The 16382-nt window shown below is 40.6% G+C and overlaps 1 protein-coding gene across 2 annotated transcripts in view; it reads right to left on the bottom strand.

Annotated features, from left to right (window-relative positions):
• EEA1 (early endosome antigen 1) overlaps window positions 1-16382 on the bottom strand; it is a 164022-nt gene that overhangs the window by 54345 nt on the left and 93295 nt on the right. The window contains exons 7-8 of one of the 2 annotated variants that reach the window (XM_042815409.1): window positions 10485-10577; window positions 7486-7608 (exon numbers count right to left, since the gene is read on the bottom strand). In XM_042815409.1, the coding sequence (XP_042671343.1) occupies window positions 7486-7608; window positions 10485-10577 (216 nt within the window). The remainder of the gene's footprint in view (window positions 1-7485; window positions 7609-10484; window positions 10578-16382) is intronic. The other variant, XM_042815410.1, reaches the window with a different exon arrangement.

The raw sequence follows: 16382 nt of genomic DNA on the forward strand, positions 1-16382 counted from the left end.
ACCCCCGCAGTGCTGCACTGTAACTTGTAATTTCCCAGCAGATGTTTGTAATTGAGCAAAATCTTCTGCTTTATTTAAAGAGAAAAGAGCACCCAAAAAGTTGAAGGATGGTTTTTGTTCTCAAATACAGAGATCTTCCAACAGGAAATGGCAATTAAATAAAGAAAAAAAACCAACCACATGCATGAGTTCTTATCGTGAAAGTGTTTTTAAGATCACCACCAACCTTCCAAAGCAAGATAGAGCAAGATAAGCCCAAACCAAAATACCATACATGTACACAAACAGTCCTCTGGGAATCCACATGCAATTTACAGCTCACAGTAGTGTCTGACCCACTGGACAAGGTACTCCAAACAGAATGAGACAGGAATTTCAAACCCCAATTTCCCACTTCAGCACCCAGCATCTCCACATTGCCCTCTGTGGAAGAGGACTTTCTCAGCGCAGACATCAAAACAAAGGAGTTTCAGTCAGAGCAGAACAGACATTGCTAGGTAGAAGCTGCATAGGAAGGTGTCTTGCCTCAGTCTGAGTTAGAATGACAAATTTTGCCAATTATCTTGGACTTCATGGAAGTACCAGTGGCTTTTCTATTTCCTTTCATCAAGACTTACGAGCAAGCCTGTAGAGGGGAAAAAGTGGCTACAAACATTCTTCTAATACTTCAGATTTACTTTCAGACCTGGTAAAGTTAGTTTCTCAATGCTCCCTCTCCTAAAAGGCATATGAGGTAAATGATTCCTTTCGGGTAACATTAATATTCTTACAAATCATTAATACAGCATCTTTTGGGAAGCAAGCCAGGATACTAAAAGCAACACTGGAAGGAAACTCTTGCACAAGAGCTACCACATTTCTTTTTACTGGACCAATATAATTTACAGGGATATTAACTGTTCAAAGAACCTTGGCCTCCCACCCACAAACACTCCCCAGAAAGAGCTGGGGCATGGACTCAGCACACTGTGTGCCACCAGACTGACTGCAGCCTGCCACAGTGTCCTCTTAATCCTCAGTCATTTTAGAAGCATATAGACTATACAAATAGAGAAATTCACGTATAGAACTGCTTCTCTGGCTTCTCCTATTATTACTCTGTAGGATTGATGAAGGAATGCAATAAAAATACAACGAAAACTTCAGCTTTATCAGAATATTACCTTTCTTTTAAATGTTTTTCCTCATCATTCTGCACAAAGCTGATGTGAACATCAAGTTGTGTGTTGTGACAACACCTTCACAGCAGAAATAATTTCCCTACTCACTACCAAAGAAAATTAAAGATTTCAAATCATTTCACATATTTCTTCAGCAAGAAGAAGGCTTCAGCACGCAGCCTGAATTATTTTATTTTTAAACCTCCACATAGGTGTCTAACTCTCCAATTGCTGTCAGTGGAGAACTATTTGATACAGCTAATGGAGCAAGCAACTCTGCAGCTGACCTAACAAATATATATAATGTAAGTAGGGTCAGCAAGTGAGGTCCCCATCAGACTCCATTGCTGCGAACTGGAGCTTGAAGCACGCCTTAAATCTGAATCTAAGCACTTACCAACTGTTCTATTTTCCAGAGCTTTACTGAAATAGTCTTTGTAGAGCTAATATGAAATCTTGTCTTACGTAATTAATGAGTGAAACGCAGATTACTTTAGGCTTCTTTTTCACAAATTAAAACTGGAGTTAGCTAGTAAAAAGAGGCCACCACTTCTTTAGAGACAGCCTCATGGGCAAAACAGCTTATACAGATTTGCTTATAGAGTTGGAGTACAAGAGAAGGAACCCTAGGCAAGTTTGGAAGTCACAGACATAACTACCCAGCTTCCTTAGCGTTTTGTTTAAAAACTGAATGACTGCCTATTCTGTTCTCCAACCCCATTTTAATACTGAATAGAACTGAACAAATGGTTGCTCTAAATTACTGCTGATCTACAGTTGTCTGTGGTACAGAGCCATATAACATGAAGAGCACGCATGGAGCTTATTTGCTAATGCAAGCAGAACTTCTGCAACATCTTGCATTTTTATCCCAGCAATTACATCGTGAGTCAAGCTTAAAGAACCAAGGAACTTTGCTATTTTCCACTGAGAAGTCAATTTTGTTCCATAAACACTCTTCTCAGAAAATATTTAAGTACTGCATTGAGCAAAAAATAAGCAACAAAAAATGAACCACTGCATAATAGCTGCTTTTACCATACAGAAAGGGTGAGAAAATAGTTTACTATATACATACCATGGGACAGCAAAGTCTAATTCAGTATTGTCATCCATATGACCAGGCTCTAAGTTAACATACATTTGAGTTTCTTTGCCTCATCTTTGACCTTCCAGAAATACTGTGCCAGCACTCGAGTTTACAGTCTGCTTACAGTGATTCACATGAACAAAAAGTGACAGCTAAGATTCAAGTCCAAAGCTGTAACATTTCCAATCATGACCTATGTTTGAAAGTGTCTCAGAATTCAGAGGAACATTTATAACCTTTTCACAAGTGTATTGCTCAAAGCATCACCTTGCTGTAACAACACTGAGCACATTTAGAACAGAAAGTTCAAGAGCATGTTCACATGCTCAGAGGCATAATCACCCTCCTGGAGCTGATTTTAGTTTTTAAGTGTGACAATTATTTGGAAAGATTCTAAATTCATTGTTAGTGTTTTTCCACCAAAGCTGAACCTTCCCAACCTTTCCAGATACGTGGCATCACCAGCATTCACATAATAACTTGAAACTAAAACTCAGATATCATTCAGTTATAGGGTGATGCAAAGGCTGAAATATTTCATAGGACAGATTAGGGAAGCGTACATACTTGGGGCCAGAGAACAAAAAGAGTCTGACTCAGAGCTGAACGCTGTATCATGTCATTTCTAGGTTTTGTTTCCTTAACACACATTGAAGCAATTAACTAAATCCTCAGGACGTTCTCAGAAGCAAATTCAATTGCCTTCCTCAAGAGCAAGGGCAAGACCACATCTGTAATCTATTTCAGAGGTCTTACATATTGATTGAGTATATATCTATGGGATACTTTAAGTGAAAGAAAAATAAGGGCACTTGCTTTACATATTCTTTAAAGGAAAATACTGTTGACAGACTTTTTTTCCGTGCTTCTACCAGGAAAAAAGCACTCCATGTTTACATACACAATAAGATGCCAGCAGCTTCCTGAGATGACATCTCTATTTAATTTAATTATTAAAAAAGTATCTTAAAATGTCATATTTCTGATATTTAGGACCCACGGTCCATCTCAACTTTGTAGTAAGTATTTAACTTTCTGATCAAAAAGAAAAGGGGTACCTTGCTACAGTTTGTTTTGTAACATATTGCAGACAATGTATTTCCAGGAAAGAAGCTGGATTCTTCTTGACAAGAATAGAGCCAACATAATTTCTAGTTTGGTTCTCTTCTGTTTCTATCACTATTGATGAGTAAGACTACAGTTCTGTCACAACCTACAACATTACAATTTTGTCACGAATTAGAAATTCTAATTCAGTGGATTCCCTGCTTCTTAAAAGAAAGCGGCAGCACACATCCAAGTCAAATCGGATCAGTATCTCCAGTTCTTCATTCTCTTAGTATTGTTCAGACACTGCAGAAAATTAACATACCAGTGTAGCTCAGCCAATGATTTTTGTGCCCGTGCAAAGCAGGCAAGTAGCACCAAGGTGTAAATTGCAATCTCATTGGAGAAGCAACTCAAAGACGAGTCAAAAAGGATGCATAAAATACTACATAGGCATTAAAGCTTTGCGTGGGCAGGGAGCAGGGGGGTGTGGGGGAACAGTCTGCAACGTTCCAAGGACATCCATAAAAAAGGTATAATCAATTGAGATATGAGAAAAATATATGGGAAAAAAAATAATCAAGAACAACAGAGTATTTTCAAACAAAAACAGAAAACATTTCTGCATATGTAGTATTCCAAAGTACACTCTAGGCAAACATGCTATAAAAAGCCTATTCAGAAAACAGCTTTATATTTTGTTTGTATTAGTCAAGAAATGTGTACTTACTAAGCATCTGTGAAGTCACAAAAATAACCCAAATGAACTGTTAAATATTGCCTTAGGTTTAGCCACACTGCAGCTAAAACAATAGACATTAATGGCCACTACATTCTGAACACTGCAGGAGTACCACACAGTGGCATTCTGAATGCCTCTGGTGAAACCAGGAAGTGTGAAATTATGCCTCTCCGACTTACTGTTTAATCATCATCAATGCCCAAAAGAAACAGCAAAGAAATGGGGGAAACGGATTAGAAATGCACCATTCCTTTTTGGGAAGAAAAAAAAAAAAAAACAGAACAAACAACACAGCTGTTGTTAGTGACAGCTCTATATATGAAAGTCATATATATTAAAAAAAAAGTTATATAATATGTATAAAAGGGGAACAATGTTCTATCTGGGAACGTGGTGATACATTCAACTTCCGTAAGGAATTTGTTCAGTCAAGTTGGCTATACACTGACAAAGACAATTGCTAACATGATGGTACCTGTTCTTGCAGCTAAGTATGCCTCAACTTTTAAGGTGAAGTTTCTTCAGTGTGTGAGGAGTGGGGAAAAATACTTCAGTGTTATTTTAACCACTTATCATATCGTGCAATCCCTAGTTTGAAAAAGAAGGACTGCAAGGAGAGCCATTTAAGAGAAAGACTACAAATAAATCTCCAGGCGAGTGGTGTCTGCTTTCTTGCAGCAGGCCATCAGACACACTCAGAAGTTTTGGGAGGGAACACCTTGCCTGAAGAATGCCACCGTCCTTCCTTGCAAAGATGACACAGGGAGGGATAGGCAAGGAGAACACTTATCACAAGGCGATAAGTGACCTGAGTTACTTCAGTTTTAATCAGCAGGGAGCACCTATCAGCAAAAGAGAGGTCAGGGGTCAGGGAAGAAAGCAATAGGCAAACTCAAAAGCAAGGCAGCAGTGCTTTTGTCAATGAAGAGACATTTTTTTGGGTCACACATCATGAGAATAAACACTGACCTTGCAGTGCTTCCTTTCTCCACACTTGAGGACAATGCACTGGCAAAAAAAAAAAAAAAACTGAACTCCAGAGCTTCTTCAGCACTGTTTCCAGCAAACTGTATTTGAGCTTTTCACAGGAGCATCAGCAAGTCACAGACACCCCTACATCAGTCTAAGTAAGCAGAAGTCAGCAATGTTTTGTACGTCTGCTGCAAAAGATGACACTAATAGCAGATGGCACTGATAGCCGATTATACTCTTCTTACAGTGCTGCCTCAGGAATGGCAAAGACACAGTGAAGGGTGACAGGCATCGCTGTTTCAGAATCAAGATGTGCTTGTTGTAACTACAAACTATCATTTCCCATCAACAAATAGAAACAAACAGCTTCTCAGCAGTCAAATATTTAACATTTTACATGCTAGCACTGATAATGATTAGCAGATGCCCCACTTTTTCAGAGCTTCCATGAACTCTAATACAATAGATAAAGCCTTTTTTCTCATCTCTTTTCTGAATCTCTGAGCCAAAAAGCTTCAGATGTTTCAGTTAGAATTTGTATTTCACATACCATGCTCAGTACAGAAGTTCTATCACATTAAAAAGTTGTAATGTTCTACTATCAAGTAGAAGTACCTGATGATTGAAAATCAAAAGTGGGCAAGAAGCTACAGTCAACTCCACAAAACTGTATTAAAAATAGCCCAGGTTATACAGAAGAGTGATTCCTTCAGGTAACCAAACCTCTCTAATGGCTCACATCACAGTATCTATTGATACCAGTGCATCAGGAATGCCCCAATCTGTCACCATAAGCCATGAGTAAGTTTTAGCTTATTCACATAAGGCACTTGCATAGTGACCAGAAAATCAAAAGAATAAAGGCAACACGACTATAAACACAGCTCTATAGACACTCCTTGCTTCAACAGGAGGCAGTGATGAGTTAGTTAATCACAGAATCATAAAGGTTGGAAAAGACCTCTAAAATCGCCAAGCCCAACTGTCAACCCAACACCTCTACGCTGCTCAGTGCCACATCCACATGGCTCTTGACCACCTCCAGTGACACTGACCTCACCACCTCCCTGGGCAGCCTGTGCCAGTGCAGAACCACTCTTCCTGAGAAAAAATTCTTCCTGATACTCAACCTGAACCTCCTCTGGTGCAACTTGAGGCCGGTACCCCTTCATTTTATCACTGTTACTCAGGAGAAGAGACCAACCCTCACTTCACTGAAACCTCCTTTCAGGTCATTTCAGAGGGCAATAATGTCTCCTGAGCCTCCTCAAAACTGAACAATCCCAGTTCCCTCAGCTGCTCCCCATCAGACTTGTGCTCCAGACCCCATGCAGCTGTGTTACCCTTCTCTGGACACACTCCAGGGCCCCCATGTCTTTCTTGTAGTGAGGAATCCAAAACTGAACACAATGCTCAAGGTGCAGACTCACCACCACAGAGTACAGATCAGCTCCCTGGTCCTGCTGACTGCACAGTTTCTGATACAAAACCACCATGCCATTGGCCTTCTTGGCCACCTAGGCACACTGCTGGCTCAAGTTCAGCTGTCTGTTGACCAGCACCTTCAGATCTTTCTCCTCTGTCATACAGCTACAAACAAACATTCCAAAACTTGGAAGCAACATTGGCAGAAAGAATGTAAAACAGTTTTATCTCCACTCAAGATCATTTAGTGCACAGGAGACTACCTGCTTCTAAAAGTCAAATCTGAAGGTTCATGGAGGGAGGAAAAAAAAGAAACAAGAAAACCAATCAGATAGCTGAAGGCTGTTATTTTACATTCTACATTCCACAGCTGTAAGAATTCAGAAGTGCACTACTAGTACTTAAAGCCTAGTAACTGAAACAGCCTTTGTATTTTGTCAAGGATATAAAACATTTTCGATTAAATGTTGTGCATTTTTTTTCCTTTTTTGTATGTGTTTTTTTTTCCCCAACCTATAAAGCTCTAAAATGTTTGAGGGAAAAAATACGATTTAAAACGTATTTGAAATTTTTATCTTCAGCTCCACCCTTTCACAGTATATCAGTCTCCCTCTAGAAATCTGCTTTAAATGTTAGCTAACAATATCTTAAACCAGACCTAATACTGTATTTATCAGGAATCTGTGTCTGAAGGAGAATATATCAAATAATGTAAGCTCAGCTTACAAGAAAAACGAGTAAAAGCTGTTCAAGAGGAATACATGAGTGAATGTAAGTCTCCCAATATTAGGAATAAAGAGTGAATGTAAGTCTCCCAATATTGGGAATACTTCACATGAGACATAACTGCAAACCAGAGAGATATACATGAATGCATTCTTCTGCTGAATGTATGCTTTTCAATCTTGCAAAGAGATCAACTATTTTTTAAAGAGGAATCAAAACAAACACACTTTTTAAAAGTTGATATCCAAGCCACAAGAAAACAGGTATGTTCATTTAAAACAATCCATCACCAAAGCTATTGAAACAAAATAAACAAGACCCACAGTAACAGCCGGAATGTCACGAAGCTCCTGTCTTCCTTCTGTCCCCATGTGCTCATTCTGGTAATGTTCAGACAGATCAGTAGGAGTTACACACACTTTCATACAGAGTGGACAGATGAAGCCCTGTGAAATGTATATTTGTCTTTAAGAAACCAATAAAAACAAGAAGATTTTGGAATCAAATAGTGTTCAAATTCTTATGCAGGAAGCTCTTACAATCACTAAAGCAAAGTCTGCAGCTATTTCCTTTTGGACGTTTAATTTTTGCAAACCACGTCTCAATACCATGAAGAAGACAAAAAGGAACAGTTAAGAATGTGAAAATAAATCTAAACCACATGTTAAAAGCTAGTACCATATTGCATACTAGTAAGTCTTTTCCAGACACCCTTGGGATCCCCTTCATATGACAGAGGAATGTGCTGCATAGCAAGTCATGAATGGACCATTATAAGGCATTGCATCAGATCCACCAGGCCGTTTCCCACAGGCATTTTCAGATCCAGGACAGAAAGAGACCAAAATCATCACAGAGACTGCAGAAATACTTCTGTAAATTGGTAAGCAAATTTACAGTAGAATGAGAGGCACAGGCGCAAGTGCAACTGCACAGTCAGTTGGCATTGTCACTTAGGGAAACAGAAACACCATTTTGGCAGAATTGAAGAAAAAAAAAAAAAACGGCCCCCCCCCCCCCGGGGCAGAAGAGGGAGATGGGAGAGGTGGATTAAACATGCTCACCAGGGATTTACCAAAGCCAAAAGTTAAATGAGTTTCTAAAGAACAGCAGCTTTAGACACGCTCAACCCCCAGAAAAAGCAGACGTGGCACAGCGTGCTGTGGGTGCCCATCCATGCTATGGCTGCGGGACACCTGCACACCTGGAGGCGCACCTGCAGAATGGGGTCTTGAGACAGAACTGTCCCACCAATGCAGCCATGTGACACCATAACAGAAGTGTAACTCACAGGTGGACACCCTGCAAACATGGAATATTTAGTGACCCTATACTGCACATGGAGTTGCAGTGGAATCTAAGATACAAAGGAAGGACAGGCCTGAACTTTTCCTTCTGTCAGGCTGCACAGAGAATAAAAGATACATCGAGAGTTGACTGCAGGCCCATGCGTGATCTGTAGTGGTGACGTGGCCCCAGAGAAACTAAAACAGGCCTATCTCTTTTGCTGAGCAATGAATAGTTTTAATTTAATCAGCCTCCCTCATTCCTTTTGTTTTATACTGCAATTTTCGAAACTCAGGATTGATTTCAACCTAGTTTGAAGGAGGCATGAAACATGAGAATCTAGTCAGATTTAGTAATTATTCATTTGAATCTTACAGCAACACAAATTAGAAAATCTAGCTATAAACTGGAATGAAAACAAGTCCATTAGATTATTTTTTGTTTTACGCAATACTGGAGAACCAGGTGGGATCATAACTATATAAAGGAGAGCAAACATTCTGCAAAGCCTGGCTACAGTGGTTTGATTTGAGAGTTCTCAGAAAGCAAACACCTCAGACCAGCTGCAAAGGAAAAGCACAACCAAGAGAAAGGCTCAAGCTGCACACAGTGATGCATGGACCTCAGAGAGCAACAAACCATCACCAGCTTCAGAACTCAGATTTGATCAGATTTTGAAGTCACATGCAACACCCTACCTGCAAGCAATGTAGCTGATGGCGGAATTACTGATAACTAAAGATACTTTTATGTTATATATGTGTACAGCATCATCCAGAAGTGACACAGACAGTGATCTGGCTTGAGTTTCAGCAGGGCAGCAAGAACTAAGGGTGCAGCAGTGCAGGCACACCAGCACTTTCAAAGTATGGCTTATGTCAACAAACAACACTACATTAGTATCAAGGTACTTCATGACACCCACCAGCGATATTACAATCATGATAACAGAATTGTTCCATTTTAGCCAAACTTTGGAAAGAAGCAATCATCTCATTGCTTATTTCTATGCTGTAGTTAACTGAAATAGTGACAAGATTTTAGACACACTTTAAGAATATTTATTCACGTCAGGGACAGTGTAAACATGCATACAAAACTCACAGATGCATGACATGTATAACATACAGCAATAAATTCAGCCATGTCTGATCATACTGATTGTAACACGGCCTTGAGAACTAAGACATAAGCAGATGCACAGATGGAAGGCAATTAGAATTTTGAACAGCACAGGGAGAAGTTCTCTTATCGCTTATCATAACAGACATACGAGCTTTTGACTCATCATACACTTCATTCAGTGTAAGAAAGGGCACTTTGCTCCCTTTAATGCTGTAACAGGAGTAATTAACCTTGCACTGCATTTGTATGCTAAGCTTGAAACATTCGCAAGCTCAGTAATCAGGCTACATTAGCACAAAATAGCTTCAACAGCCAGTGAAGTCAGCGTGCATTTTTAAAAGTTAATATTTGACAACATTGTAAATCCAAAGACGTTGTAACGTAGGATAGAAGCAAGAATAAGACCTTACTCTGCTGGCTAAGCGTGGCATAAAGCACTTTAGGAAAATTGATAGGACTTACAAATGGCAGCTTTATGTTCACAGACCAAACAAAAACCAACACATTTGATATTTCACTTGGAGAAGGAGGTTCCCAAAATACATAATATCTAGCACATGCAAGGTGAAAAAGAAGTACAGGTGAGTTTTCAAAATTCATTAAACATTTATAAAAGAGGATCGTTAAGCTTGTATCTTACTGCTTTTCATTTTAATCATTCATGTCTACGATAACAGGAAGGATTGCCTGTCATCATTTAGATAAACAAACAAAAGTCACATAAATACGGTCTATTCTCACTTTCCTATTTAAATTAGAACCTATTTTTAGACAGTGGCACTTTTAAGTATTTACATAGAACAGCTGCCATTTAGGAGCGGCACTCGAAGGAATGCCCAACAGCTTTGTGGGTCAGAGACAAGCAGACACAAGGTTCACAACTCCAGCCCCACAAATCAGTGCACAGTACCTCAGAGGAGCCCTCATTGTTCACATCCACGGCATTTCCTGGAGCGGCAGATGAATCGGAATCTGAGCTCTGAGACCCAACTCTGCCCGGAGTCTGAAAGAGAAAGGGAGGGGCAAAATGAATGTCTGCAGTCTGTATTTAATAGAGCATGGTACGTAACCTTTACAAAGGCCTCTCCTGCAAAAGCACAGATATTTCTTCCGTGAGTGTAACAAAATGAACCAGCTCACCAACTAGTTAGGTAATTTTCAGTGCAACACTTAACAAAACCTTTTATCCGAGACTCTCAAAGCACTCAAAGTATCAAACAACAAGCAGACAGCAAAAGCAAAGGCCAGGATTTTAAACAGAATCTGTTTAAAATCTTAAAATCTCTTACGAACACTCAACACAAAACAAAGATTCAAACTCAAGTCTGCCCTTCTATCACCCAGCCTACTGTTAAATTTGCTCTCTTCATCCAAGAGGAAAACATTACAAGTTACAATCTGAACATTTTCAGCAGCGGTGGCTGCTGCTTTTACTCGTCTCCAGAACTCCACTGCCTGCCCAATGGCAGAAGAGTTACCATTCTCAAAGCAAACACCAGCAAATAAATTATCTCAGTACTGATATGCAATCCTAGATTCTACAAAGAATAAAAGTTCATTATCTAATTCCACAAGGACAACTGAAAGTGGGATGAAGTAACACTGCTTCAGCCCAGCCAGAAATATTCATAGCATCGTACAGGGATTTCTGATCTAATACAGGAGGATTAAAGATACAGAAATTTAAACATATAGATGGAAATTTCCAGAGAGGGGGGCAGAAGGAAACAGTTTTAATTTTTAAATCTTGGTACCTCCAAAAGTTTGCTTGAGAATTTTCTTTCACATATCCTTTCTTTTCAGACCAATCAGTCTGATTGATAACATACCTACAACATGCAAGCTTCTCCATGCTTTGAAAATGAAATACTCTTCCCTGCCATGTTTGGTACAGAGTGTTCTATTTCAAACTCTCGTGTAGATTATAGTCTTGTAATCAAATTAAAAAAAAAAAAAAAAAAAAAAAAAAAAAAAATAAAAAAAAAGTCAAATTTACTGATTAAGGACTGATGCCCAACCAGTTGCTGATTTTAGGACAGATCCACAGATGAACCAAGGCGAAGCAAGTAAATGTGTCAGAAGCAAACTATCAGGAGCTGGTGACAGCAAGTCAAGAGGGGAACATCTCTCTCCATTTCAGTCTTTTCTGGGTCATCAGCAGGAGGCTGGGCTGCATTTGTGTGCACACTGTTTTATGTGAGAGCAAAGAGTCCAAAGGTGATAGGTGGACTGCTGGACGGGATGATCTTACAAGTCTTTTCCAACCTTGGTGATTCTATGATATATATATATATATACACATATCTACATAAGGGAACGTGAAATAAGTTTTCTCCCACAAAGGAGCTGAAACTTCAAGACATAAGAAGCAATTTTATTGATAGGAATTTTTCAAAAAGCTTTAGAAATCTAAGGATGATAAGGATTTGTATGACAACTAGCTAAGGAGCATCTTCTGTTCCCAAGAAGGCCGAAAAACAGAACCCTATCTGTTCTAATACCTACATCCACAAGTAGAAAGGATGCTTTGAAATGGAGAAAGTGTCAGCTTTAACAGACAACACGCTTCTTCAATAATCATTTACAGCAAGTGGATACCTTTGGCTCCACTCCTCATTTCCAAAATCTGAAGAAATCAGTCTGAGACAGCAGAATGTTTGATGCCCCATCCCTGGAGACTTCCAAGGCAAGGCTGGATAAGGCCCTGGGCAATCTGATCTAGCTGTGGTTTTCCTGTTTATTGCAGGGAACTTGGACTAGATGGCCCTTGAAGGTCCCTTCCAACTCTAAGGATTCCATGATAATCCTAAGGGAGATACCACACAGGAGCTGACAGCCTGGGCAGTGACAGCAGCAGATGGCCAGGCGATCTACTGAACAGAGCAGAGCACACCTCCACTTCAACCATACCTGACAGCTGCACAGTAAATGAACCACTTCTTCCCAAAACCAAGAACCTTCTGTGACTGCTAAGACACAAGAACATTCCTTCACTTTACATTATAACATCTCATACATCGCTACAGTGCACTGATAATCAGCTATCGTGTGACAGAACTGTTTCACAGTGAGATCTGCATGTTAAATTCTGCTGGTTTAAAACTACAAATTGGAGATCAGTACAAGCATCAGGAGGAAAGCTGTTACTGTAAAGCACAGTATCATTATTACATGATTGATTAAAGTACTTGCTTTACAAAACACTTCAGACATACCATTATCACACTAAAATGCACCACATGGCACATCTTACTACATGAAACAAAGAAGTTATCAAACAGTTCCTGATAAAACCCTTTTAGGGGATTTAAAAAACAACGTGCTTCCTTCAAAACAGAGTATAATTCAACATAGCTGTAGAAGGTACAACAGGTGGCATTTTCCAGGGAGCAGCATACATGAAGAAGAGTGGGAAAGAGAGAAGTCATTACCTATCAGGAGAAACACACCCAATCGTCTACTTGCAAAGTGATACAATCTATCAGAAAGAACAGAATACACATTTGAGAGGATGTTACGGAGACCAAGACTATCAATGCAACTAACATCTCTTCTAAAGTTGCGCTGTAATTGAAACATCCCTCACCAGACAAAAAAATGGGGGGACTGAGACACTGGGTCTTTTTTTCTTTTACTGAGCATCCCATGATTAAAGTATATTCACAGATATTTAAACGAGGCTCCCACATCACTGCTATGCCACATTCCATTAAAAAAAAAAAAAAAAATCACAACCCATTGAACAGCATAACAAATGGGTTTGCCTGGTGAACTCAGGGAAGGTCCAGAGTGATGCTCTTTGTTTTCAGTTACCTTTATTATTCTTGACTAAATAAAGCCCTGGGCAATGAGGGGGAGCAGAAGAATGACGTATGAATCATATGGGAAGAGTAATTCTTCACACAGGATTCTGTATTTGTACTCTAACACAACTAACATTTGACATACATAGAGCTGATGAAAACTTAGTTTCTCAGCCAAGGTATTTGCTTCCTCATTGTCTGAAATTATATTTGTTTCTTTAGCTGAGAAGCATACATTTCTACTTACGGCTCTATAGCTGTGGAAATATTATGCTAAACTGTGTAATGTTTTTGGTTGTGTTTTCTCAAAACTTCAAGCTAATATAAGGAAACATCATTAACAACAGAAAGCGCAACGACTGCAGCTTGTTTTCTGAAAAGGAATAGAAAATTATGTAATGAATGAGTTGAGCTAATGCATTAAAAGTGACACGGTATAAATATGGATCACTCCCATGTTGTTTCTGCACAGTCATTTATCTGTCTGTACTTACACTCCATTCACTTGTGACACTCTTTTCAGCGGTTTTAATTCAGAATAAATTAAATCTTTGAAGAAGACTTTAAGCCTTGAGAATGTCTTTAAAAAAATATGGGTTTATACAGTTTTCCCAGTGCAGGTTGAAATATGACATAAGGCACTACTGCCCAAACACATCAAGGTTCTGAACCTGAAAGCAAGGCACAAGAATGGAAAAATAAGCCAGCCATAGCCCTTGTCATCAAACAAACTCCAGCACCTTTCCCATTTTTCTGTTTTACTCGCCTTAAAGTCCTTAAAGACTTGATGGCCCAAGTACATTCCAATAAAACTTTCTCTTCAGGAGCTTCTTGAGCAAAGGATGCACTTTGTACTGCAGTTTATATGTTCACACAACAAGTCAATGTTTCAGAGACAACACTTTCTCAAAGCCTCTATACAAAACTTTCAACTCTGGAAACACTGTAAATCTAATTGAGCACACCTGACAAGGCTGTCACTTAGCAGCAATTAACAGGTATGCCAGAAACAGAGCATGCTGTGATACAGAACACCGTTTACTTCTTTAGAAGCTGACAGCTACTTTACAACTCCATTAAATGCAAAGATGCGGTGTTCCCAGGCATGAAGCCTTCCCTCGCTGCCTGACACCAGTTCTGCACAAGCACCCAAGCGAGCGCTGCCTAGCCAGCCCTGTAATCACAGGCGTAAAGAAGAAAATTATAGGTATGGCACAAGATGCAGCACATCCCAGACAAGTAAGTATCTCTGTTTTTGAGCACAGTACCACTTCAGCTACAGAAATGCCTGCGAAGCCCAGGTGTGCACTTGGAACCAAAGGCCCTTCAGAACTGAATGTAATACAGACCTCTTTTGGCAAAAACCACCTTTTCTCCATGAAACTGAGAAGTGGCAAAAGCCTCAATGAATTTTTTTTTTTTTTTTTTTTTTTTCCACAAACCAGTTAAGTGCAAACTTAGAACAGATGGATCTTTGAGATGTTGCATTGAAAACATACGTAAAATTTAGGAACAGCTTGCAAGGAAAGGACCCAAAAGGAGGTCCCAGTCAAGATAGCATGGAAAAACCAACTTCAAACACTGAGTGATGTTCTGTAGTAACAAGCGTGTAATACTTCCTATTTTTAAAATGTGCCATGCAAAGTTACTCAGAGTATTCTTTTAAAAGCAAAAATTACAGCTGTGGAGGAAACAAAAGGGTCATCAGGAACAGGAAGGGTATTAAAAGAAACATCGGATGTTTTACAACTTCAGGAACCAGAATTTCAGGAGTCTGGAAGTACAAACAGCATCTTTGTAACTACTGCCTTCCTCCTTCCCAGCCTGAAGCCAGTCTCCTGGACCAACAGAAGTGCCATGCAATGCAGGAGTTCACCTGTTGCCTATCATCAGCAAATGATAAACTACATATACATATATGAGAAACCATGTTTGGTTTGGTTCTTACTTTTTTGTTTGTTTTTAAACCAATTACATTTATGACGCACAAGGAAAGTTCCAAAAAGAGGACTGTTGACACTCAAATCACTGCCTCGGTGATGAGAAAATTTTGATTATTCTTAATGCTGCCCCTAGTTGTAATACTTACTCTATCTGCAAATTCAGCAGCAGCAGCCAAAGGCTCACTTTCTGTACCAAGGCACATCAGAAGTTACTGCCATGCTTTGCCAATGGCAAGGTGTAGGTCAAAAGACATGCATGAAGTTATACACACAGTCACTGCTCCTACCGATGGGGCACGAGGCTTTTTGTGAGGGGAGCTCTCCAAAAGAAGAGTTATTCACACCACTCAAAACGCATGCACAAGTTTTGCCATTTCCCTGCTTACTTCTGAGCACCTCAATTATCAGTGCGCTCTGCTGTAGTTTTGTCATTTTGGGGAAGCAGTGAGGAACAGCCACATCACCAGCGAAGGCGGTCGCTTGCAATGCACAAAAACTTCTGTATGACCTCATGTTTCTCACACACAGGGGTGAACCTCCCCCAGGCTGTTTTGTACACCATCTCAGCGTTCCTTGAAGGCCTGTGACTTTTCAGAGCAGTCAGCACCCAGCCAAACGCTGGTACCACGTTCAATGAGGGCAGCGCCGAAGTCCCGCTGCTCGCAGCTCTCCTCCCACCACGTTCCGTCCCTCGGAAGCACGAAGCTCGGAGCGCACCACACGCATCCCCCACCCACGCTCTCGCAAACCCGGCCCTCTAAGCCGCGTGCAACGAGGAGTCTCAGCGGGCAGATGCCGCAGCCCGGCTTTCCACCCAGCCGGGCCCGCAGGAAAAGCCGGTTCCGAGCAGACGAGAGGCGGCTGGGTAGCGGCCGGCGTTACGAGCCCGTTCGCCCCCGGAGCGCCGCGATGGAGGCGCGCCCCACGGCTCCGAGCTCAGCCCGGCGGCCGGCGGGAACCCCTCCGCCCCCCGAGGAGGGCGCGGCCCCCGGCTCTGCACGCCCGCCGCCCCCAGCCGGGCCCACCCCGTGGCGGCGGGGCTCGGGGCCGCCCACGCGGCCT

The sequence above is a fragment of the Centrocercus urophasianus genome, unplaced genomic scaffold (genome assembly GCF_019232065.1).
Source record: "Centrocercus urophasianus isolate 14NV4802_14NV808 unplaced genomic scaffold, USGS_Curo_1.0 seq_15, whole genome shotgun sequence".
Lineage (NCBI taxonomy): Eukaryota > Metazoa > Chordata > Aves > Galliformes > Phasianidae > Centrocercus > Centrocercus urophasianus.